The 25,660-nt window shown below is 41.3% G+C and overlaps 3 protein-coding genes across 4 annotated transcripts; 1 reads left to right on the top strand and 2 right to left on the bottom strand.

Annotated features, from left to right (window-relative positions):
- Positions 1 to 1,124: 1,124 nt before the first annotated feature.
- LOC133504660 (uncharacterized) lies at positions 1,125 to 7,376 on the bottom strand. Its single transcript, XM_061827150.1, has 8 exons — positions 7,078 to 7,376; positions 6,795 to 7,006; positions 5,919 to 6,164; positions 3,468 to 3,605; positions 3,246 to 3,315; positions 3,053 to 3,180; positions 2,829 to 2,901; positions 1,125 to 2,064 (listed from the first exon to the last, which is right to left on the bottom strand). The coding sequence occupies exons 1-8, from the start codon at positions 7,319 to 7,321 to the stop codon at positions 1,571 to 1,573; spliced, it is 1,605 nt and encodes a 534-aa protein (XP_061683134.1). The 5' UTR covers positions 7,322 to 7,376; the 3' UTR covers positions 1,125 to 1,570.
- Positions 7,377 to 11,108: 3,732 nt separating this feature from the next.
- Positions 11,109 to 13,152, bottom strand: get1 (guided entry of tail-anchored proteins factor 1). The gene is made up of 5 exons (XM_061826793.1): positions 13,013 to 13,152; positions 12,720 to 12,885; positions 11,683 to 11,750; positions 11,420 to 11,534; positions 11,109 to 11,334 (listed from the first exon to the last, which is right to left on the bottom strand). Exons 1-5 carry the CDS (start codon positions 13,100 to 13,102, stop codon positions 11,261 to 11,263), a joined length of 513 nt encoding a protein of 170 aa, XP_061682777.1. The 5' UTR covers positions 13,103 to 13,152; the 3' UTR covers positions 11,109 to 11,260.
- Positions 13,153 to 15,547: 2,395 nt separating this feature from the next.
- LOC133505104 (non-histone chromosomal protein HMG-14A-like) lies at positions 15,548 to 22,037 on the top strand. Of its 2 annotated transcripts, none has more exons than XM_061828028.1 (6): positions 15,548 to 15,704; positions 16,540 to 16,572; positions 20,792 to 20,821; positions 20,897 to 20,932; positions 21,012 to 21,131; positions 21,229 to 22,037. In XM_061828028.1, the coding sequence occupies exons 1-6, from the start codon at positions 15,690 to 15,692 to the stop codon at positions 21,283 to 21,285; spliced, it is 291 nt and encodes a 96-aa protein (XP_061684012.1). In that variant the 5' UTR covers positions 15,548 to 15,689; the 3' UTR covers positions 21,286 to 22,037. The 2 variants fall into 2 exon arrangements, with proteins under 2 accessions (XP_061684012.1, XP_061684011.1); XM_061828027.1 differs by having other exon boundaries at positions 15,549 to 15,704; positions 20,894 to 20,932.
- The last annotated feature ends 3,623 nt before the right edge of the window (positions 22,038 to 25,660 follow it).

Raw genomic sequence — 25,660 nt, 5'->3', positions numbered from 1 at the left:
GTTATCGTGCATTTTTAGATTCATCCTGAAAATTCACCTGAAAGCTGGATACCCCATTTTTTTGTGAGTTATTTTTAATCAGTAAGGCAGTCATTAACGTGTCTGCTTCACAGTTAAGAGGTTGCAGGTCTCAGTCTCAGCTGAGGGGGTCCCGTGTGGGGTTTACAACTTTTTGGTTTCCAAGTGTCTTCTTCAGGTGATCCAGCTTCCTCCCATATTCCGACAACGTGCAGTATTTCAATTAATTGAGTGATGTGCAACATATAGTTTTCCCTGCTTTTAACTCAAAGCTAGGAAGCCTGATCAGCCCGTGGGATCGGGGGGGGGGGGGGGGAGTTTCGGTGGCTAAGTGAGAAAAAAAATAGTAGTCGTCCTAATTTTGAATCCAAAATAAAGCACTTATCCATTTATGTAAGAGTGTTCGGCCCTTAGTGACCTTGGATGTTTCATAAAGGCCCCAAAAATGTATGCGTTGTAAAGTAACAACAGTTTAAGCATTGTAAACTGAGAGATAAAATATCTGACACCGGACGTACACATCATCAGGAAGTGGACGGTACTTGCAAAGCATTACCATAAATCACGGGTGTCAAAGTCATTTTTGTCGCGGGCCACATTGTAGTTACGATTTCCCTCGAGAGGGCCGTCATGACTGTCAATCCATGAAAATCTTTCGCCTCATGATATTTACAGATGAAATTTATGAACTAGTTTTGAATCAGAAATCAAGCGTCATGTTTGGTAACACAAAAATACCTGCAATATCTCAATTTTATCATTTATTATATGACGATTTGAAATTTTCTTACAGATTATCAGAAAAATCATGGAAGTTGATATACATGATTTGACCTTTCGGGCCACATAAAGTCATGTGGCGGGGCGGATCTGGCTCCCGAGCCTTGAGTTTGACACCGGTCCCATAAATAATTGTTCAATAAATAAAAGTGTACCACCAGAATTGGAACAGTGCGCTTTGGACTGTAATTTGTATTGTAATTGGTTATTGGCACAGCATCAATTTGGAAATATTCCCTTGGGCAAGATATTAACGGTTGTGTTGCTCATCTTGTACGCGGGAAGCAGAAACTTTTTGGGTCACAATAACTTTCGATTTCTGCAGCTGTCAAGACTTCCCCTCTTTTTAATTATTATCCAAAAAAAGAAATTACAAAAACACATTGCATGCTAACTGAGCAGAAGTTTCAAGAGATTAGCTGATGTAACAAATGACGGACGAAGATTTATTTGACTTTTTGAGGCATTTGTACAAACACCTTTCATGAAATTATGATTTATGGTGTGTCACGCTGTATTACATCTCTTTAGCTGTCGTGCTAACAATTTTTTTATAAAGTTACACTGAACCGTGTCACACCAGTCTGCTCTTACAAGCATCAAAATTCTTTGGACTTTAAGAAATCCAAATGGAAAAAAAAAACATTTTAAAAAAATAATAAAAATAAAAAAGTAAATTAAGGTCACAACCACTTCTAGCTAAATATAAGAGAGCCCATAGCGACTTTCCTGAACGAGGAAACTTTGCAACACTGTTCAACATGTAGAAATATCAGCTCCACGTGTGTGAACCAGTGGGAGACTCAAAACTGTCGTCATGATTTGATGGGAAAGGACTCAGATCCATTTGGGGAGACGGGCAGTCATTTTGTGAGGTTTTGTCGTCTTCTGTATTGATGCTTGATTTCCGACTTCGCGAGTGTCTGAGAGTCGGACTGTCAAGCGACCTCCGGTCCAACCCGCTGTAGGCTGGTTTCCCCAAATGCAGATTTTTAATCACTGGTGAAAACACGTACTTACGGCGAAATTGGGTGCATTTGAGTCCTTTTTGCGGAGGCGGTGTTGTGATGAGAGTGTGAGCAAATCTGCAAGAGCCTGGACATTGTTGCGTCCAATCCTGATCCTGATCCTGATCCTGATCCTGTTCTTGGTCCTGATCCTGGTCCTGGTCCTGGTCCTGGTCCACGGGCTCCAGTGAAGCCTTTGTTACCTTGTTTCTTTCACTAGAGTCTCCTGCCATTTGGCAATCGGGAATTTCCTTAAATTCTGAAACCGAACAAAAATGAAGAAAATTAAAATACTTCATCCACTGAGAACGGTCTCTGAGACGCGGAAGATCGGCTCGCTCGTCAGACTCCGCGTCATTCCCGTCCGAAGAACCATCCGCGGCTGCCAGCCCGGAGCTCCCAGGGGCCTTTCTTAACACACTCACTTACACTTACGTCCCGTGCGTAGCCCTCCGAGTAGTCAGAAGAACCATCCGAATATTCAACATTAATTACTGCCACAGGTTCAAATCTGTTGGAGCGCACCTTACAAGTCACATCCATGCACGTAAGTCATGTGACTCGCGAAAATGGCAGCGCCCCTGAAAATTCGTAATTGTCGATAATAATCTTCTCAAAACACTATTAAATGAGAGATGATTTAACATCACATTGTCAAAATAGAGTACATATTACATGACCTATTGGATACATTGTTACTCCAAACCACCGGAATTTTCCTTTAATGTTGCAGAGATTTGAGGCCCTTTGTGATGAGAGCGCTGTAAACATTTGTGAATGTGTGTTAAACCAGGTTGAGACCAGCCAACATGTGCGTCTCCTCATTCATCATACAAAAAAAAAAAAAAATACATAACGTAGAATTAGACCTACTTCATGTGCACAGTGACAAATGTCTTTGGAAATCAATAGCCCACAGTTGCTGGGAGTATTTTGCAATGTAAAGTGCAAATATGTATTCCCAGACTAACAAATGTGTTATGTGGAGCGCAGTGTGTGATATTAGTAGCAATGTTGGCTTACTTGTAAGTTTCTCCTTTTTCTCCACCTTCCTCTTAACGTATTTAACTGCTAACGGCCCCACTGGTACATTATCCTGGAAAACAATCGTCGGCATTGTATTCATTATCTGCACCAATGCATGCATATATTTGATATGTTTTTTTTTGTTTTTTTTTAAAGTGCATCACATCTCCATTGTAAAAAGGTAAGCCCAAACTGAAACTTGAGTGATTTGAATCCCATACCGTGGTGGTTGATCTCAGCCATTTTTGCAGCGCATCGTCGGGCTCAGAAGAAGCCGACTTGACCGGACTCCCATCCTCACTGGGTGTGGAGACGATGTCATCCGTCTGGACCATCTTGTTAAATGTTTCTACAAATTGAAAATGAATCGATGTAACGACAACGCCAAAGTGGAGACGTGTTAAGATGCTGTACCTTTTTTGAACGCCAAATGTTCGAATCGGAGAGCAGGTAGATTGTGGTGATGCAGTTCTTTCTGTCGTTCCTGTTTTGAGTAAAACAACACCAACGTACAGAATTGGATGGTTTTAATTTGTCATATATTAAAAGGGTTAGATTCAGATTTCAGTGTAATTAAGCAGAAATTACACAGGAGTATGTATAATTTAATGAAGCACACAACAGTTTTTAACTTACTTGGATTTCTTTAGTTAACTCGTAAACCCGTGCTTGCAGACAGTAGAACACATCGTTGGTTTTGGACAACTTTTTTTGCTCTTCTGCTATGTGGCGATGGAGTGTGCTTTGGAGCAACTTGTTGTTCTTCTCTAATTCCTGTGACAAATAATTCAATCAAAATTGACCACAGTTACAACCATTCTTTCTACACTGTTCAACATAAATGTACACACGAAGTACAGCTCAATCTCTCCTCCAACAGTTTTTCGTATCTGATAAGTTAAAGGGAGGCAAAATAAATTATAGAGACGGTTATGAAGAAGTCTCCCAATTCTGGGGGCTGCGCCAGGCCTTTGCAATGTATGTAAACCCCTCCAGGGCCACCTCCAAAAGCCGTCATTTCTCCTCAGAAGGTTTTTGTAATTGGGATTTAAAATAAACAACTCCGATAACTGGTCACATGATATTGGTGCATACACTCAAAACACAGAGTGTGGCTGTTGAAATATGGCAATGTTCAGGATTTATCTAATTGAAATTCATTTTTAATGGGACTCAGCACACACCTGCCGCCATTTAAAGCACTTCTGATGAACCCCAAATAAAGTTCTAGTTTGGAAACACAGACACAAACACAAATTTCAGGCTGTGCATGTTTGCTTTGTGTTTTGCACTTTTTTTTTTCCAAGTTAGTTCAGTTGTGGCATCACAGTGCGCAACTGATTAGAGCTACTACTCCACATTTTTAAGGTCTGGGGTTCAAAACCCGGCTCCACCTGTGTGGGTTCTGCATGTTGCCCCCGTGATTGCGTGTGCTTTCTCCGGGCACTCTTAGTTTCCTCCCACATCCCAAAAACACGCCTAATGGGTTAATTGAAAGTGAGTGTGACTGGTTGTTTCTTTATATGTGCCCTGCGATTGACTGGCAACCAGTTCAAGGTGTACCTCGCCTCCTGTCCAAAGACAGCGAGGATAGGCTACAGCACTCCCGCGAACATGTGAGGATAAGCGGCTCAGAAATTGGATGGATGGTTGCGTTGCAAAGGTCACACACAAGTCCCCCACTCCCCACTTGCCTACATTATTCCTTGGGAATCAAAAAAAAAAGCATGAACAACACCTGGGTGTTACTTCCATCCATCCATTTTCTTTGCCGCTTATCCTCACAAGGATCAAGACGCAGTCCAAAGTGATGAAAAATGTCCTCCATCGACACACGGTGGCAGTGCAGGAATACCAACGATTGGAAGGCAGTTTATCTCAGGTTGGTGACATCAATTTCATCTATATCTTTTTTTCCCAACGCCTTTTATACAACCATTCACCTTTCAGCATTATTAATTATCTAAGTGTATAAATAACTCATCTGCTAGCGTAAATAGCTAAATCTGTTCTAAAAAAACGCTGCATTACAGACATATCAAATAGATTGTTGATTAGATCCGTTGCAATTAAATAAAATGATTTTCCATCCATCGATCCATCCATTTTCTTCGCCGCTTATCCTCACAAGGGTTGCGTTGAGTGCTGGAGCCTATCCCAGCTGTCAACAGGCAGGAGGCGGGGTACACCCTGAACTGGTCGCCAGCGAATCGCAGGGCACATCCAGACAAACGGCCGCACTCACAATCACACCGAGGGGCAATTTAGAGTGTCCAATTAATGTTGGATGTTTTTGGAATGCGGGAGGAAACCGGAGTGCCCGGAGTAAACCCACACAGGCATGGGGAGAACATGCAAACTCCACACAGGCGGGTCCGCGATCAAACCTGGGACCTCAGAACTGCGAGGCCAATGCTTTACCAGCTGATCCACCGTGCCGGCCAGGATGTAACTTAATCATGAAAAGTGTCCAATGTTGCGCCCGCGGCCCCCAGTTTGAAAACCACTTCATAAATGGGGGAAAAGGTTTTGAATACTGTATTCTAATTTAAAAAATGAATTTCATGATATCACAGAAAGTTGCCAAAGTAGTGCGTAGACTTTTTAAAGCCACCATCAAGGCATGCATCATACATAATTTGTAGAAGTTCAGAATCAATATTTATCTCAAGACAAATATGTAAACAAGAGATACAGATCAAATGGACTGCACTTATATAGATATAGCACTTTGTCGATACCCATCCCAGTGAGCAAAGTGCTTTAAAAAGCCTCCTATTTCCTCACTCTCGCACAAATTCATACACCAATGGGCAAATGCTGCCAGGCAAGCCACTCCAAGGCCCAATGGGAGCAAATTAGACTTTTGTGTCTTGTCCAAGGACATTTCAACATGTGGACTGTTGGGGCCGGGATTCAAACCAGCTACCCTTTGGTCACTGGACTACCTGCCCTTGTCCAATAAAATCATCTGAATCTGAATGACTGAGAAGATTTACAGTTTTTCTACCTATCATGGCCTTTCTTTAGTGCCCATATGCAGTCTGGTACTCTACCCCCTGAGCCATATGCTGCTCCAAAACATACCCATATCCGCTTGTTTTTCTCCTTCAGATCTATGGTAGCCTCATCCAACCTGTGACTGAGCTCTTCCCGTTCCAGCATGGAGGGATTATGTAGGATCTGCATTTCGAGCTGCAGGATCTTGTCTTTTGAGTCCGACAACTCTTTCTCGGCGTCGTGCAGCTTCTTTGCCAGCACGTCACAGCTGCAGCGCGTCTTGCTCAGCAAGTTTCGCATGGCCTTGACTTCGTTAATGTGGTGATCTTGTATCTAGGAAGAAATAGTGACATATCTACTTTTTACATTTTTTGCTTTCAGTTATAATGGATTATTAGATGTCAACTCTCATTACATTTGTTTTTAAACTGTTAGCACCGGAGCTAAGACAGCTAGCGTGTACGTTTGGGCAAAAATTCTACATTAGCATTCATTTGCAATCCTTCCCCGTTAATTGCAAGTAACACAAAATAAAATTATTATTCAAAATCATTAATCAGGCATCATTAATTGGACACGCAAAATTGCCCCTAGGTGGGATTGTGAGTGCGGCTGTTTGTCTCTATGTGCCCTGTGATTGGCTGGTGACCAGTTCAGGGTGTACCCCGCCTCCTGCCTGCTGACAGCTGAGATAGGCTCCAGCACTCAACGCAACCCTTGTGAGGATAAGCAGGGAAGAAAATGGATGGATCGATGGATGGAAAATCACTTTATTTAATTGCAACGGATCTAATCAACAATCTATTTGATATGTCTGTAATGCAGCGTTTTTTAGAACAGATTTAGCTATTTACGCTAGCAGATGAGTTATTTATATACTTAGATAATTAATAATGCTGAAAGGTGAATGGTTGTATGAAAGGCGTTGGGGAAAGAGAGAGAGATGAAATTGATGTCACCAACCTGAGATAAACTGCCTTCCAATCGTTGGTATTCCTGCACTGCCACCGTGTGTCGATGGAGGACATTTTTCATCACTTTGGACTGCGTCTTAAATACGACCAGCTGCAGCTGCAGGTCGCCGTTTTGTCTCTTTAGATTTTTAATTTTGACGTTTTTTGACAATTCATAAGTTTTTGTTTCCTCGCCGATTGGAGGCAGCTTCGCACGGTAATCTAGAATTATTGTTTTATCAGGGAGAACATTGACAGTGGATGTCATCGTATCAGCAAGTGAAATACTGTACCTCCGCTCCTCCTATATGCAACCAGCCTGTCCTCTGAGGTTTTGTGAGCATGGTACTTGTTTGGGCCGGTGAATATTGTCGGCAAAGTGCATGCTGGAGACGCGTTTCCATTGCACATTTCAGCACTGGCTTCTTCCTTGGTTTCCGGTGCCAAGTCCGGCAGGTTCACACTCATCGCCTTCTTGCAGGACGACGAAAAAAAAAAAAAGATTACAACACTAACACTACCTACTTTACACACCATTAACTAACTCAGCCGCACTTCAAACCGGAACCCCCCCACCCCACCCCACCCACTGAACCCGACTCGAGTCTTTATTGTGTCATTAAGTCAAAACAAAGAGTGAGGCGAAATGTCACTAACGCCCGTAAATGGGTGTGATATCACGTGACCACGTTGTTGACGAAGCAAAACGGTGTTGATTTGAAAAATTGGAGAAAAAAAACCTCTCAGATAGGCTTGGTCATTCGTAGACACGGTTAAAAAATGTTTGTCCATAAATTATATTTTTATATATTTTTAAATTATTTATTTTATAATTGTCCTTATAGATAATTATTAGAATTGTTCAATGCTCAACGTATATCTAAAATATTCCCATTTATTACACAAGTTTCTTATCTACACTGAATTAATGAAACAATTGGTTAATGGCATCAATACAAAATAAAAATGGATAAGGACATTTACCTAACCAGCTTTAGGAAAACCAGATGGATGAAGGAAACGTATTATAGGATTCTGGGTAATGCTCAAATGCTCTTGGACTGGATTGACGAATGGAGAATGCGACCCGCAGGCCATAACTTTAACACCCAAAAATACAAAAACATCACATTCATTCATAGTTGTCTTTACATATCAATTGCAATGAGACCAACATTTAGAAGTCACCGTTTTTTTTTTTTAGTGGGGCGGCACAGTGGATCAGCTGGAAAGCGATGGCCTCACAGTCCTGAGGACCTGGGTTCGATTCCAGCTCCACCTGTGTGGAGTTTGCATGTCCTCCCCGTGCTTGCGTGGGTTTTCTCCGCGCACTCCGGTTTCCTCCCACATCCCCAAAATCATCCAACATTAATTGGAGCCTCTAAATTGCCCGTAGGTGTGATTGTGAGTGCGACTGTTTGTCTTGATGAGCCCTGCGATTGGCTGGCAACCGGTTCAGGGTGTGCCCGTTGACAGCTGGGATACGGTCCAGCACTCCCTGCGACTCTTGTGAGGATAAGCGCCTAAGAAAATAGATGGATTTTTTGAACCATGTAAAACACATTGTATTACTCTCTGTATGAAATGTGCTAAAATAATAAATCTGCTTTGCTTCCTTTGACTTTTAATTGTATAGAAACATTTCAGTATAAATTGGAGTCATTTGAGAGCCATTTTAAAGTTCAATTTATTTTTTTGTTTTTATTGAAAATATGTTGAGCAAACAAAATATATAAATAATACAATAAATTATCAACTTGTGAACGTGCCAGTCAATGCTAAATGTGCACCTGTGGACCACATGATACCGCACATTTAGGTGAAAGTGCCAGAAAATAGGCCCAAAATTTTGGGGTGAATTCCACACCCCTCAGAAAATAGTAATATTAACAGTGTGGGCAACCAATGAATGGATTAAAAAAAAAAAACTAATGAAAAAAGAAAAAAATCTGGCTTCAAAATGTTCAAGGAATTTAGATATGATTTTCCAGACCCTGTGTAACTGGGGGCTCTGAAAATCCCACCTCCAGCTATGGATCAAACACTTCTATCGCCGCAACCATCAACAGCGGGTACAGAAAGTTTACAGATCCTCTTAAATTTGTCACTCATTATAGTGCAGCCATTTGTTAAAATCATTTAAGTTCATTTTTTCCTTAATGTACACACAGCAGCAAGGAGGAATCTCAGAAGGTCCCCAAATTCAGGTGTGGAGAAACTTGCTGCATTGTTCCGAAAAAGATATCTTAACAAATCTGCAAAAAATGTTTTATTCTTTCAATAAGGGGTGCTGTGTGTATGCTAAAGTGGGGGAAATGTTTTTTGTTTATTTCAAATTGGCTGCAATATAAAAAATAAACATTTAAGGGGGTCTGAATACTTTTCGGACTCGCTGTATCTGCGAGGTGAGGAGTGATGCACATAGCTTACACACTTGCAGGGGCTGCAGAATGTTATTCTGCCCCGTTCATTTCAGTTGAAATCAAGCGGGCCATTAAATCAACTGAGAGAAACGTCACCCGTGATGTGTTGCAAGGTGCGAGTGTTAAGGCAGGGGACAGTATCTTGTGGTGCTTGCTTTGAGAGTTGGAGCCTTCAGCAGCTGCAAGCCCCCTTCCCGCTCATCTTCCTCACCTGCAACATCAGTGGCTAAAATCCCTTCACCATTGCGTGGGACATTTCCAGTGCACTTTAACCGCTGTCGAGTTCCGGTGGGATCACGGATCATTGTTGCCTCGCAACACAACAGGATGTATTCTTTTGAGCTGTAGGCACACTTTGATCTCTTACTGCACGCTTCACTTGTAGAACTGGATTCGTCATGAATGAGGAAGCTGGATCACCAGCGCATGAAATAGTGGGGGACGGAAAGTACCGTAATTTCCAGCCTATAAGCCGCAGCTTTTTTCACACACTTTCAAACCTTCTGTTTAGGCGGTGAGGCAGCTAATTTGTGCATTTTTTTCTAACAGCCGCAAGTGGGCATTTGAGCAGAAAAGGCAAGAGTGAGACCGAAAATATGTTCCGAAGAAGTGACTTTTACCGGTCCGGCCCTGTTCGCGCTGCGCACTGATTAAAAAAATAAATAAATAAATAAAAATATGAGACTTGATGGCTCATTGGCCACCAAAACTGAAGTCGCCATCCGCCATCTTGATACTCCCAATACAACCATGTTGACCTGAGCGTTAATTGACAGTTTCCAAAGGTAAGTTAGAAAAATTTACTTTGACACTGAAAATGTTTGTTTGTAAAGGGTTTTTTTTTTTTTTTTTTTCTGATGAGCAAAGTTTTGTTTACAGTTCTTGTTGTTCACTGTTTACTCTCTGCTTCAACTTTATAGGCCGGCAGTCTTTCACGAAAAACCAATGTAAATATAATCTGGATATGCAAAAAAAATTTCTTTGAAATTTAAGATGAATTTCATAATGCAGAACTTTGCAAATTGAATTTGATTTTCAAATGTGAGGAAAAAAATAATTTTCTGTCTGAAATAGGACATCGCAGAGACAACAAATGAACAATGCGTTTAGCATGTATTTTCCCTTTGTGAGTCCTTATTTCCAAAAACATATTAACTGATTGACTTGAGATTTAATGTTTTTATGACCAAGAAAAATGCTTAGCTTTTTGCTATGTTATGATGACAGTGCTTCTCAGCGTATTTTGGGAAAAGTTAACATGTCACGGAAATCAAGCCCTAAATAATATGCAAGGTTTCCTGGTAGTCACAGTGTTATATGTTTTTCCTTTGCACTTCGCCTTTTTTGGCTTCCCAAATCAAATTCAAAATCCTTCATTTTACCAGAACTGAAAAAATGTCAGGCTCACGTGACCAGTTTTAATTCTACATGGCAAACTTTGAGGAAAAACCTCGCCATAATCCAACCTGTAAACCATGTCCTCTACACGTTTTCTGGAGTACCAAGATGGCGTCCAACTGGCTTCAACCAATCAACATACTGCTCGATGTGTATGAAGATCTAGTCTTTTTTTTTTTTTTTTTTTTAAGATCCGTGGCGCTGGGCTAGCATTAACGCGCGGTAGTGTTAGCATTAGCGCAGCAGCACTAACGGTAAAAACTGTGTACCATATTTCTTGGTAAATATCTCGCGTTTCAACGTGGGCACTTGCGGCTTTTACACGGCTACGGCCTAATTATGTACCAAATGGTATTTCCTTTACAAATGGTGAAGCTTATAACCATGTGCGCTCTGTAGGCCAGGAATTACGGTATAAACCCAAACTTCTTGACATCACAAGGATAGTTTTTAGCCCTGTCCACAGAAATCAGGAAGTGATTGTGAAAGCGACTCAAGCCATATCGCAACAATTCAGTACTATATTGTTCTCAATCTTTTGCACATTTTTTCAGAACTTATCTTCAAACAATGTAATACGAAAAAAAACAAGGGTTTGTAGGGCCACTTTAACACAAACGAGTGTTTTGACATTTTATAATTGCATGACCAGTTCTTAGCTGAAGGCATGCAGGCCCAATGTTACAACCTTGTTGCAAACAACCAACCAGCATGTGATTCCCACACCACCTGGAAAAGCAAAAAAAATCTGTCTGTAATTTAGAGATTTGACGAGTTATCCCCACAAAAACAATCAAATTGTTGGGATGATTACCCGCAACTCCAGTTGGGAAAGCAACGAGTCGTTCGACAGGGGCAATCCATTTACTGGGAACCACCGTCACTGGGTCAGAATAATACTTCCAAATTAAAGAGATCATCAGAGCAGCCTGACAAACAACAAAAATACAAACACAAAGTTACATCAAATCACATCGCATTTTAAATGTATTGAAGACTCGGTAACACCCCCCCCCCCCAAAAAAAAATAAAATAAAATAACTTACTTTGCTTTGTGAAATGAATGAGCTGACCTACCTGCAGTATGTAAAAGACGATATTTACAACCCATTTCATTTTGGCTTGTTGTGCAGTCCTGGATTTCACTGTGGACAGAAGAAACAAAAATTTAAGCCGCACACACATCTTTAATATTGTACTGGTGTCTGGCAGTCTACAGAGTTTTTTGATAACTGGGAAGAAGGAGAGCGGCTTATGTTGAACACATTGTCTTGCGGATGACTGAATTAATACAATTACATAAAGTGGTACCTTGCCAAAGCTTGTAAACTAATTTAATCATAGATTAAAACAACATTGCCCATTGAAGTTAATTCAAATTCCAATCATGTCTTCCAGCCCCAAGAAAAGTACCACACAACAAACACATTACGTATAGTCATCCACACTATTGACATCTTTTTTTTTCCACAACCTGTATAATATGTTCAGAAATAAATGGAAATGTACCACAATTTTAATTGCATTTGAAATGGGTGTCAATTATTCATGCAATTTTCCCTATTTGTGGTCAGGCTAAGTCCCCATCCCGCAGAAATAGCAGTGGTCGAGCGTACTTGTGCCATCTCGGTCAATTGCCTAGACCCCCTCTATTCCCACCCTTGATGTTACTCATTAATTTTGTTGAGCTGTACAGCAATCTCGTTTTTTTTTCAGGTTATATTGCAGCTGCTCCTAGTTTGATTCAAAATTCCACGAATCTCAGCTCGAACACGTCAATCCATATTCAAATGTTGACGTTAATAAGAAAGATAAGCGGTCTGGTATAAGAATTAATGAATACTGAAAAATATAGTGGTGTATATATCAGAGGCTGATCAGCATTCTGTCATTTACTCTTGTGCCTTGGGAGAATTTTTTTTAAACAAAATAGTTGTGGATTATACCTTTAAACTCATCAAAAGAGATCAAGCATCACAAAAAAAAACTGTAAACTGTATGACAAAAAAAGAAACAATGCTTCATCTGATATAAAATCAAGTGACTAATACACAGCGTTAAACTCAATTAGAATTATTTTGACAAAATTATGTCATTAAAAGATCCTCCCTTACCGTGTGTTTTGAGCCTATCCGTCATCTTGTTTATTTTGCGCTCTAAACGGGCATATCGGGCAAATTCATCCATCATACTAATAGAAGACTGCTCTTTCTTCATTGCCTGGATTTCAGCCCTCATCTCATTCTCCTGTTCGGCATCTTTTTGCACCATCTTGGAGAGCTGGAGAGACAATAGTACACATTTCAAAGCTGGGCACATCAATAACATGACCCTGACTCATACAAGTGTAACCTAAATGAGAGCACCCGTTGCCGTATATTGTATTTAAACTACAAGCTGCACTTACAAACGACGAAATGTTGGGCAAGAGGGTTTTCATGAGATGGCAAAGAAAAACCGAACCCAGCACAACAAACGACGCGTAACTTGACGCCATGTTGACTGTCGATTTGTCTTCTTCGCCAATGAATTCACAGTTTGGGCGTGTCGTCCCGGTTCTTCTTTGCCAACCAGCGTTCCTTTGCTATAGCGCCACTTAGAGGCTGGAGTGCACCGCCGCTGACTGGAAACACTCGATCGGACAGCTCGACGTCACTCGCTGCCAGTAACTGACCACCCACCCTCTGAAATTCCATTCATCCATTTTCTTAGCCGCTTATCCTCACAAGGGTCGCATGAGTCCTGGAGTCCTATCCCAGCTACCATCGGGCCGGAAGCAGGGAACACCCTGAACTGGTTGCCAAGCAATCGCAGGGCACATTAAGACAGACAACAATCATTGGGATAGGCTCCAGCACCTCTGCGACCCTCGTGAGGGTAAGCGGCTCAGAAAATGGATGGATGGATGGATGGATGGATGCTTCCGTATGATCCACTATTAACTTTCAAGTAGGATTAACGTTCAAGATTTGCTTTCAAGGTAATTTTTACAAAGATCATTTGTTTTTCATTCTCCTCCTGCTTTAATACAGAAAGTATTGCTCATGCAGTAGAAATTTCACATTTTATGTTCATATTTACTCAATGCTATGTGTATTTCTTTGACATCCTGGCTGGGTTGTCATTTTGTGTCCAGGGGCACTCCAATTTCCTTCCACATCCCAAAAAGATGCAACATTCATTGGACACTCTGAATTCCCCCTAGGTGTGATTGTCTCGATTGTGCCCTGCGATTGGCTGGCGACCAGTTCAGGGTGTGCCCCGCCTCCTGCCCGTTGATAGCTGGGATAGGCTCTCCGTGACCCTCATGAGGAAAAGCAGCTAAGAAAAAGGATGGATGCATGTTTTTTTTTCATTCAAAATGTAATTATTTCAAAGTGGAAAAAAATTGATACGAATATAAATTTATATTTACATACACCCCAAGATTATAGAAAATAAAAACTATGTGCAGTAATTTATTTTTTGACAACACAGAAAGACTGGCTTACTTTAAAAGTAGATATTATATATAATCAAGCTCTTGCAGGAAATCCTACAAGTTATTTAGGTTTCTGCTTTCCTTTTATGGTAGGTACAACTTTAAACAATACTATCCAGCCATCTTCTTTTGCCGCTTATCCTCACAAGGGTCGCGGAGAGTGCCTGAGCCTATCCCAGCTGTGAACAGGCTGGAGACAAACAACCGCAGTCACAATCACACCTAGGGGGAATTTAGAGTGTCCAATTAATGTTGCATGTTTTTGGGATGTGGGTGGAAACAGGAGTGCCTGGAGAAACCCCGCGCAGGCATATGGAGAACATGCAAACTCCACACAGGAGGGGCCGGGATCGAACCCAGGTGCTCAGAACTGTGAGGCCAACACTTTACCACCAGCTGATCCACCATTCCATCTAAACCATACTGGTTATATTTAATTTCATTTCGTCATGCAATTCTTAGGTTCTCAAATTGAAAAAGAAATGTAGCCAATGGTTCAAAAGTACATAGTATAAAAAGTATATCGTATGGACAAATTGCTAACATTAGCAATATGGCTATGGATAGGTTTCAAATTACGCCATATTGTGTGTCATGTAATTCAGAGAACACGGGTGATAGGTGAAGCGTGAATTTTTTTTTCTATCGTGACTTTATCCGATTGGCCTAAGGAGTGTGGTTACGTCATTGGAAACCCGTCCATTGGTTATCAGCTGCCAAATAAACTGCAAGTGTGGCTTCTAATTGTACCACCGTAATGTTACAACACCACTTATTCTTAGTACTGACAATGAAACATTGACAATATGTATGCATGATAGGTACTTGCACTTCTACCACGTGATTGAAAATTGAATTTTGCATTCTTCTCGCAGGTTCTGCTCAGTGAGACCGAAAAAAACAAGTCACATATGGGGGAATTAGCTGTCACTCAAAACGAATTGGCCAATGAAGACGCGTCCCACAAAAAGCCCGCCCACCCGAGAGGTTCGTGCAAAAAAATGCACAAAATGTCAGGGATTAGAACCTAAGGGGAAAAATCAGAGAGCACACACACGAGTGTCGTCATCGCAAACAATAAATAAATCTATTTTTGTTGCAAGTAATAACGATTTTTTTTTTGCTTTAGTTAGATTACATCTAACAATGTATTATTTTTTTGTCTGCAATTGAAGCAGTTTTTTTAATAGTGTTTTGGGTTTTTTTTTTTTTTGTTTTGTTTTTTAAAAAGAAAGTTTTGTGTGATTCTTTTTGGAGCAAACGTGATTCCATAGACAGACAGACGAGACAGACAGAGGGAAAAAGGTGAGTGGCGTGTGCTTCTGTCCATACAGGTAAGTTGCTATGGTTCAAAAATATGTTGCCTCCTTCCATTACCCAATGGGCGCACGAGGAAGGCGGACCAACACGTTTCCTGCGCTCTCGATAGGTCACGGCCAAACATCACATTGAACGGGTGATCCAATCCGGTTCCAGCTAGTTCTGGTCCTGCGAGGACGTTCATTTGAAGTTCGAAGCAGAGTGTTTTGGAGGTAAATTCCTTCAAGGTGTGGTGTGTGCCGACTTGCTCAAGTGACAAAGGCTCTCGAGAAGCTTGACAACAATGGGAAAAACGAAGGTTTGTCGCTTGAATCCAACTTGGTCGGGGTATTTCTACCCCCACCCCTCTCTGCAAATGCCTTTTTACATGATTAGTTAACGTCGGTCCTGTTGAGGCACGCTGAATGTCGAATGTTTTAATTTTTTTTAAACTTAGTGAGGTGGTGGAGTGCGTTTGAATCTACTCTGATTGCGATGTTTTTAAATGTACAAAAAAAAAATAGCTTGTGTAGTCCGCAAGGAGACAAAGGGGTGTAACCTCCCCTAGTCGAGGCACAGGTTGCCATTTGGGGCAAACGGATCGAAAGATTGGAGACGAATGTTTTATTTACGCGCCTTTCTCGGTGGAATCTACACCGCCGAAAAGCACAAACGAGCGCAACGATATTTATATATATATTTTTCGACGATTACACATTTCGACGTGCACGCCACGCGTCGTGTGGGGAAAGAACGCTTATGCGCGTCACCGTCGTTCTTTCTCTCCCAGCGCCATGGCAGTCTTAAAAAGACACGCCTTCTCTTTTCATAAGCAAAGCTTGTACAGTCACGTCGGGGGATCTCTTTTTTTTTTTTTTTTTTTTTTTTTTTTTCACTCGGCCGGTTTTAATCTCGCAAAATCGCAAGTTAGGTGCGCGTGCTCTCTCTCCGCTTTCCAAACTACCCTCCGAAAACTATTCTATCAGGAGCGTTTAGTCTGCCTGCAGCAATTGGCACTGAAGAAATCATGTCGTTATGACTTTTAGCGAAGGGAGCGGTGCCCATCCCCCCTTTTGCATCTCACGCCCACTTTAGGTCAGGAGTGTTTGTTTGTTCCTGCTTTTAACGTTTTCCTTCTCCTTTCTTTCTCACAGGTCACAGAGACTCCAGTAGATGAAAGCGCAGCGGTTAGTGAAGGCTTTCCATTGCAACAATGTTTATGTTGACACCCAGTGAACATTTTTTTTTTTTAAATTGTGAATTGTGTGTTCCCTTTTGAGGCACCTGCATTACCAAACATGCTACATCAAAACAAATGTATTTATTTAAAAAAAAAAATTAAAAACTTGCACACTGGAACAAGCATACAAACGTTAATGTATACAGATAAAATTTGCAGCTGTCTACATTGAATATTTGATATGGAATGTTGAATTTATGAAGCTGAAAAGTACATTCAATGTTTGTAACCCCCCCTCCCCCATGCCCCCACAAAACATCAGTAATTCAAAATCAGAGTGCATGGATTAACTTCCATATCTTCAATCAATTTAATATTAATCCATATTGCCAATGTTCTGGAGTGACAATTTCTTATTTAGATGTGGTGTCTTGTGTGTGGATGTATATTTTATTTTTGTATATTTAAACACTACTTCACGTTCTCTAAAAATGCAATTCCAGCCAGAAATTTGACAAGTGCATTGTTTCACTTTTTTTTTTTTTTTTTTTTTTAATTATTACAACTGGGCGTTACAGGGGCTCAGCTGTTCAAGCATTGCCCTGACAGTTCTGAGGTCCCTGGTTCAATCTTGGACCCGCCTGTGTGGAGTTTGCATGTTCTCCCCGTGCCTGTGTGGGTTTTCTCCGGGCACTCCAGTTTCTTCCCATGTCCCAAAAACATGCAACATTAATTGGACATTCTAAATTGCCCGTAGGTGTGATTGTGAGTACACCTGTTTGTCTCCATGTGCTCTTGGATTGGCTGGCAACCAGTTCAGGGTGTACACCGCCTCCTGGTTGTTGACAGCTGGGATAGGCTCCAGCACTCCCCGTGACCCTCGTGGGGATAAGCAGCAAAGAAAATGGATGAATGGATATCACAACTGGTTGGAACAATGGCTTACTAAATTGCATGGTTTTGACATCGTCTCCACCTACACACTCCTTGTCCTCACTTTGTATCACTTTTTTAAGAAGTATGATAAAAAGTGTAACTTATTTGCTACCATGGAGGAGGTGATTAGTGACTTAAAATGCATTGACGCTGGATGCAAGGAAAACTTTCACCTCTGCAGTTTAGTGGGGGGAGGGCGTCATGGGGGTTGGTAATAAGATAGTGTGCACCAAGCAGCTGTTCAATGGGGATAGCTCAATGTCAGACGCCGACCAGGTTACCCCCAAAATCCAGAACAGTGTTACCACCGGTAACAAGTAAATGCTCAGTGAATTCTATCAAAAAATGTGGATGTTTTGTAAAATTTCGCTGATCTTTACTCAGATCTCTGCGTCATTTTGAGCTGACTAAGTGTTCTCCCAGGAGCTGATACTTAACCACAAACAAGTAGAGACTGACTCAACAAAAACTTCTGGTTGCACCCACATAGCACTGTTTCTGCCTCAGTTGCTTCAAGACATGATTCTGCATCAATCAGTGCTATATAGTCATCAATCTTAGCTATTGATTATTAAATCTCACCTCAAATTGACATTATAGGTGTTTGAAGATACCGTGTGTCTATGGGAAAATCTCAGGCTGCAAATGCTTGCCATAAAAACAAGTGGAACTATAACTGTCAGGTCATTTTAGTTAATCAGAAGTCAAACGAAAGTAATTTCTGCAAAATGCATAGTTGTCTTTGGATGGTTTTTTTTTTTTTTTTAAGTTAACCATTTACTTGAACCAAAGTGACTAGTATAAACAAATTTCTTGGCATTGGGGGAAAAAATGGAGCATCATCACGATAACAGAAGGCTGCAAGGGTTGTTGTACATCGTTCCTGTTGTAATGTAGTCCAAAACAAATGATACTCCAACTATCAAGGATGGTAATGAGTCTAAAGAAGATGTGCAAAAAAGAGAATCTAACATTTCAGTGTTTTTGTGGTTTGTCTTTGGCAGTCATAAACATGTTAAGATTTGGGCAGCCCTTTTTACACGCACACAACACAAAAATCTTAGCAAGTGTTATTGTGATTGGACTGTATAGAACAATTGGCCAGTCCCAATGTGGGACTGTTATTTTTTATCCATTGTCTTAATTGATCTATTGGCAACTGATGGTAAAGACGATATTATTCCAAGCCAGTGCTCTGGAGTGGGTACAGAAAGTATTCAGACTCTGTTAAATTTTTTTCACTGTTATATTGCAGCATTTGCCGAAACTATTCCCCCACCGCCCTCTTAATATAACCATAGGACCCAATATTGACAGGGGGAAAAAAAACAATTGTCGAAATTCTCAGATTTATCAAAAAAGCAAATGGAAAAATCACACAGCCATTAGTATTCAGACCCTTGACTCACTATTTAGTAGAACCAGACTGTAAAGCTAACTAGGAGTGATGCAACAGGTTTTTCACACCTTAATTTGGAGATCTGACATTCCTTGTTTACGTAGACATTTTTTCTAACCTTGGCCAGATCTACGCCTTGCCACAATTCTGTCTCTGAGCTCTTCAGGCGGTTCCTTTGACCTAATTTTCTCTGAAATGCACTATGAGCTGTAAGGAAATATTTAGGCAGGTGTGTGGGTTTCCTAATCAAGTCCAATCAGTACAATCAAACAGCTGGACTCCAATGAAAGTGTAGAACTATGGAAGTAAATTAGTGCCACCAGGATTTGAACTTGAAATGTAAAGTGATCACATTTTCAATAGTTGCTACAGGAGTTGTCCATTTCTTCTGCTCATTCGTGAGATGGTCCAATATGGAAGTAAATTGGTGCCACCAGGATTTGAATTTGAAATGTAAAGTGGTCACATTTTCAATAGTTGTGACAATTCGCTGTCTGAAATTCACCGTCTGTGCCACCAGGCAGGGTTACTTCAGGTCAGAACCAAACAGCCAGCCAATCCAGTTATGCTTTCTTTCTTAGTAGGTGACGTCACGTGACCAAACAGCCAGCCAATCCAGTTATGGTTTCTTTCTTACTAGGTGACGTCACGTGACTAAGAAAGCATAACTGCATTTGGCTGGGTGTTCAGTTCTGACCTGAAGTAACCCTGCCTGGTGGCACAGACGGTGAATTTTAGACAGCGAATTGTAGCCGGGTGAATTTCAGACAGCGAATTGTCGCAACTATTGAAAATGTGACCACTTTACATTTCAAATTCAAATCCTGGTGGCACCAATTTACTTCCATATTGGACCATCTCACGAATGAGCAGAAGAAATGGACAACTCCTGTAGCAACTATTGAAAATGTGATCACTTTACATTTCAAGTTCAAATCCTGGTGGCACTAATTTACTTCCATATTAGAAGCAAGCTCGATTGAGGGACAGCCAAAGTTGGATGTTTTGGAGACAAGGTTAGAGAGAGTAGACTTAGATGTTTTGGACATGTTCAGGGACGAGAGACTGAGTACATTGGTAGAAGACTGCTGAGGTGTGAGGGAGGGCATGAGGACAGTGGGTGTTAGAGAAGAAGATGCATGAGATGGAAAAAGATGACACACTGTGGTGACCTTTAATGGGACAAGCCGAAAGGAAAAGAAGATAGAACCATCTCAAGGACGATCAGAAGAAATGGACAACATCTGGTTTAACATGCCTGTCACAGCAAAGGGTCTGAATACTTATGGCAGTGTGATATTCTTTAATGAATCAGCCAACAGTTCAATATTTCAATTATTCTTCTGTCAATATAGGGTGCTGCGTGTAGATGAATGACGTAAACGTGCACTTTGAGTTTAATTTCTGGTCTGGAGTCAATGGTGGTTGGTGCTAGGAAGGGAAAAATAATGGGGGCAAGGCAGAGACACAGTTGCGGATCCAAACTGCCTCGGTTGAAGAAAGTGACTTTGAGCCTTCTGGTTTAAGCCCGAAGACTCTGCAGTCTCCTCCCTGATGGCAGCAATCTAAAGAGGCAGTGGGATGGGTGATGACTTTAGCAAATGGCTGCAACAGAAAAATGTAAGGGGTCTGAAAACTTTCCCCACCCACTGTATAGTTTACTACAGTCATTGCAGAGTCGTTTGTGTAAATCCCACTAGATGTACTATCCAGTGAGGGAGATATACAGTATACTCAAGTCCCACATAACATCAGCAAAGACTAAAGAAACGGTGACCATTTCTGCACATACTGTTCAAAGTCACCATGGCAGCGCAAAAATTATGCTGATAAAAGTTAATTTTGTTGTCAAAAATGTGTTCTGCAATTAACAAGCAATGTTCTCCTTCAGCCTCGGCGAAAGTCTCTACGATTGTCAGCAGTAAGTTTCCAATGATATTTCTCTTGAATATACACTCTAGTGTCGGTTTTGGTTTAATAATTGTGTATTTAGCAGAAAGAGACGGAAACTAAACCGGAGCCAACAAAGAAGGTACAACTTTTAAAACAAATGTGGAGTAATCCAATTACAATTCACGTAATTCCTAACTGCTTTATTTCTGACTTGGTAGGCGCCTAAGAGCCAAAAGGTGAAGGAGGCGGCTAAAGACAAACCGGAGCAGAAGAAAGAGGAACCTCAGGAGGAAAAACAAGAGGACCCTGCTGAAAATGGAGAGGCCAAAGTTGAAGAGGTAGCTTCAAGTTCTTGCATCGAAATGTTTTTTTTTTTATTATTTAAATCGCCAAAAACAAAGTACCAAGATGATGCATTACATTCTCCTTTTGCAGGCTGCTGCAGAAGATGGGAATGAGGACAAGACAGAAGAGGAAAAAACAGACAAGTAGTGGCGACTCAACTCGCCTGCCCATGCTCCCTGTATCTTCTTTAATGTCAAGTGCACATGTTTTTGTTTTCGGGGGTGGGAAGTGGGGGAACAGCAGCTTTTTTTAGGGACATCAATGCAGAAATGCATTTAAATCTTTTGTTTTTCTCCAAATGCCATTTAATTTCACGGCTTCTGTGAAGGGAATGTTTTTACCTTTCTGTCTTGGGTTTTATCTCGCTTCCCTTTTCCTCCCTCGTCGGCTTCTTTAGCTTTGTACGATGTAGTCTTCAATCGTCATCAGAAATCTGATGTAAAAAAAAAAAAATTAACATGGAACTTCTCAAGGGATTTTGTAAAATACCGTTTTTAACAATCTGTAAAACGTGGTCCCTCTGGTTGTTAAGATGAATGTTTGAATGTGTGTTTTGGAACAATAATTCTTTGGTTGACTGTAAAATCATCGTTTTTGCTCCAAGAACACCCAGCATGATTGTGTTTGTTGCATCCTTAAGAACGTGCACAGCTGCTGTTTAAACTTTTTTCCTTTTCAACAACAACAAAATGATGTTGCCATCTTATCTGGATCTAGTGATGGTACATTTTTGTTTTAGCTCTGCTCCATGCTCGCTCGCTCAGTTGCCGCAACTGTCAACAATATGTACACTTGACAAATTTGTGGCTATACTTATTGTGACTTGGGGACATCTCGATGTACAGTTTTGTTGTTGTTCTTTGTTTTATTTTTTACAGTTAATAAAAAACATTCTTTTACATTGTGTGTGGGTTTTTTTTTTTTTAAGCAATTCAGCAATATTGACCTGGAATGATATGTCAAATGTAGGTAAACAAGTCTTTTTTTATTGTAAACTTCCAAACTGCCATTTACTTTTTGTGTATATATACAAGAATAGACAAAATTTTAAAAAGTACTCCATTAACAGGAACTGTATGGATGACTGAAGCGAACAACTACAGTATATGTGCTGTTTTTTATTTACTATAACACAGGTGTCAAACCCAAGGCCTGACGGCCAGATCTGGCCCGCCACATAATTTTATGTGGCCCATGAAGTCAAATCATGTGTGTTAACTTCCACGATTCTTGCTAAAATCTCTACCAAAATTTCATGTATATATATGTTGAGGTGATTAAAGATTTTGAGGGAAACCGTAGCTACAATGTGGCCCGTGACAAAAATGAGTTTGACACCCCTGCAAAAATGATACTGAGCAACTCATCTTAGGTGTAAGAGCTTTGGAACTGGAAGGTGATGGTTTAAATCCCCTTGTAGACCAAAGTTTTAAAAAGCAATCGGTTCTAGAGAGATGTTCGTACCCTTCCTGGAAATGGTTGGAGTGCCCCCGAATAATGCAGACCCCTGCAGAGTTTGCGTGCCCTTTACTCGGACTGCCTTCATCATGATTCGCATGCGTATGATTTGGAATTTTCCCAAAATATTTTCCCCTTAGGGTCCAGTACAATACTGCAACATACTAATAATGTTTTTGACTGATTCCATGCTCCTAGCTTTGAGGAAAATGTTTTTGGACTGCCCCCTTGGTGTCCCAACACGACAGCACCAGTAAGAAAAACAGAAAAAGGTCTTTCAAGGCATGGATGAGTTTAACGTGGATTCATTTGACTTGCCTTTACAGAGGACTGACCTAGATCTGGAAAAACACCTTGAGTCAATTTGGGCAGGGAATGAGACCTTGGTGGTGTGACCTCACAACTGCGCTTCTATTAGAATGGTCAAACATTCCCATAAAAACTTCAAATTTAGCTGGAAGGCATCCCTGAAAATTGGAGGCTGTATCATTGCAAAAAATGAGAACTGCTGTTTTCTTAAATCCTATGAATTAAGAATGGACGATCACTTGTAAACATCCATCCATCCATTTACTTAGCCGCTTATCCTCACAAGGGTCACGGGAGTGTAGGAGCCTATCCCAGCCGTCAACGGGCAGGAGGCGGGGTACACCCTGAACTGGTTGTCAGGCAATCGCAGGGCACATGTAGACAAACAGCCGCACCCACAATCACACATTAGGGCAATTTAGAGTGTGCAATTAATGTTGCACATTTTTTGGGATGTGGGAGGAAACCGAAGTGCCCGGAGGAAACCCACTCAGGCACGGGGGAGAACATGCAAACTCCACACAGGTGGGTCTGGGATCGAACCCGGGACCTAAGAACTGTGAGGCCAGCGCTTTACCAGCTGATCCACCACGCAGCCTACTTGTAAACATTTCTGTGTCAAAGCAGGTGAGTGAGTACTTTTGGCACTACAGCACAGTGTACTTTAATATACAGTACATTAGGTGTGTCAGGTACTAGGACTGGTGTCATATATTTCAAGTACAAATGACCAAGTTTTTCCCTTCAATGTAATCTCACTAGTCTTTCCCCTCCTTTGTTGACAAACCCTAATGCACTCCCGGAGGGATTCTTTCAGTATCATATGCAACTTTGTGATCCACGTTGCCATGAACCAACAGTGCGTAGGCTGATCCAAATGTAGGACTCTCAGGCAGAGGCATGATATTTGCTGTGGTTTTATTTCGGAAACAGGTCGATACCAAAAAGCAGTCCAACGCAAGGCATAGGTACAGATACGCTCGGCTAGACAGGATCCAAAAGACGTAAAGCAGAGTTCGATGACTATGGGACAAACTACTGAACATAGCAGGAGGTGATAAACCAAAGGGCACAGAATCGCCTGTGACGAGGATAGCTAACACTACACGCACTCTCAGTGGTGGAGAATCCACACTCTACAGAGGTGCTGTAGAAAATATTCCAATTCAAACTCTAAATTGAGACAAGGTATTCTAAAATGGGTACTTTGGCCCACCAAGGATTGGGAAACCCAAGTCTAGTCTAGCTCACACAAAAGTGAAAACGTGTAGTTTGAAATCTGGCAGCACGGCGGCGCAACTGATTAGACCATCTGCCTCACAATTCTGATGACCAGGGTTCAATTCCCGGCTACCTGTGTGGAGTTTGCATGTCTCCGGGCATTCTGCCCCCCCAACCTGCACTTACTGGAAACTCTAGATTGTCCATAGGTGTGATTATGGGTGCAAATGATTGTTTCTATGTGCCCTGTGATTGGCTGGCAACCAGTTCACGGTGTACCTCGTCTCCTTCTGGAAGATAGCTTGGAAGTGAGGATAAGCAGCTCAGAAAATGGATGGGTGAAATTCATCTTTTGTGAAACATCCTTGGCACTTTTCTGACAGCCTTTAACAGTGTTAATTAGATTTACACTTCAGTTATTCTAAATGAATAATAATACAGTAATGGCTCTTATTATGTCATATCAATACATTGTTCTCCATCCATTTTGTTTTCATATCTAATGGATTATTTTACATAAACTATAGTTACATTTGTTTTTAAACAATTAGCACTGCAACTAAGACAGCTAGCATGTACACTTTGGAAAAAACTCTACATTAGCATTGATTTACATCCATCCATCCATTTTCTTTGCCGCTTATCCTCACGGGGGTCACGGGAAGTGCTGGAGCCTATCTCAACTGTCAACGGGCGGAAGGCGGGGTACACCGTGAACTGGTTGCCAGCCAATCGCAGGGCACGTGGAGACAAACAGCCGCACCCACAATCACACATTAGGGCAATTTAGAGTGTCCAATTAATGTTGCATGTTTTTGGGATGTGGGAGGAAACCGGTGTGCCCAGAGAAAACCCACGCAAGCACGGGGAGAACATGCCAACTCCACACAGGGGGGGCCGGGATCGAACCCAGGTGCTCAGAACTGTGAGACCAACGCTTTACCAACTGTTCTACTGTGCCGCCAGATATTGTCATATCACATTAATTTTATAACTATAATATATTTATGATATGCATGACTAAAAAACATTACTTTATTACTAATAGTAATAACACTGATATTATATGATTAGATAACATTGTATATCGATTCTTGTACAAATGTAACCCAGCTCTTCGAAACGGATTCGATACGAAGATTAGAATATTTTAATACGATAAAATAAGAGGCATAAGTCACTCATTATATAAACTTTAGAAAAAAAATCCGAAAATGCCAATCGAGCTTAGAATCAGCCAAATCAGCTCGCCCCGGTCGTTCATTCCTCATGACGTCACCGGCCGACCTCGCGACCGTTGTCAAAAAAGAAGGGGCGACCGCGTTGACGGGCGGCCTCGCATTTCAAGGGAATCGTGCGCTTGATCGTCGTCACGTCGAGCTCCGCGTTCACGCAGACGTAGCGAGCCGGGCAGCTCATTTGAATGTCGCCGAGCTGCAGTGCGACGTCGCTTTTCGCCTTTTGTTGCGCTCGCTCCTCCCCCCCTGCCCCCCCCCCCCACTTTTTTTTTTTTGCTTTCCCCTTTTCCTGTGTG

Source organism: Syngnathoides biaculeatus, chromosome 8, assembly GCF_019802595.1.
Source record: "Syngnathoides biaculeatus isolate LvHL_M chromosome 8, ASM1980259v1, whole genome shotgun sequence".
Lineage (NCBI taxonomy): Eukaryota > Metazoa > Chordata > Actinopteri > Syngnathiformes > Syngnathidae > Syngnathoides > Syngnathoides biaculeatus.
The sequence above is the reverse complement of the archived record's forward strand: the minus strand, read 5'-3'. Positions and strand labels throughout refer to the sequence as shown.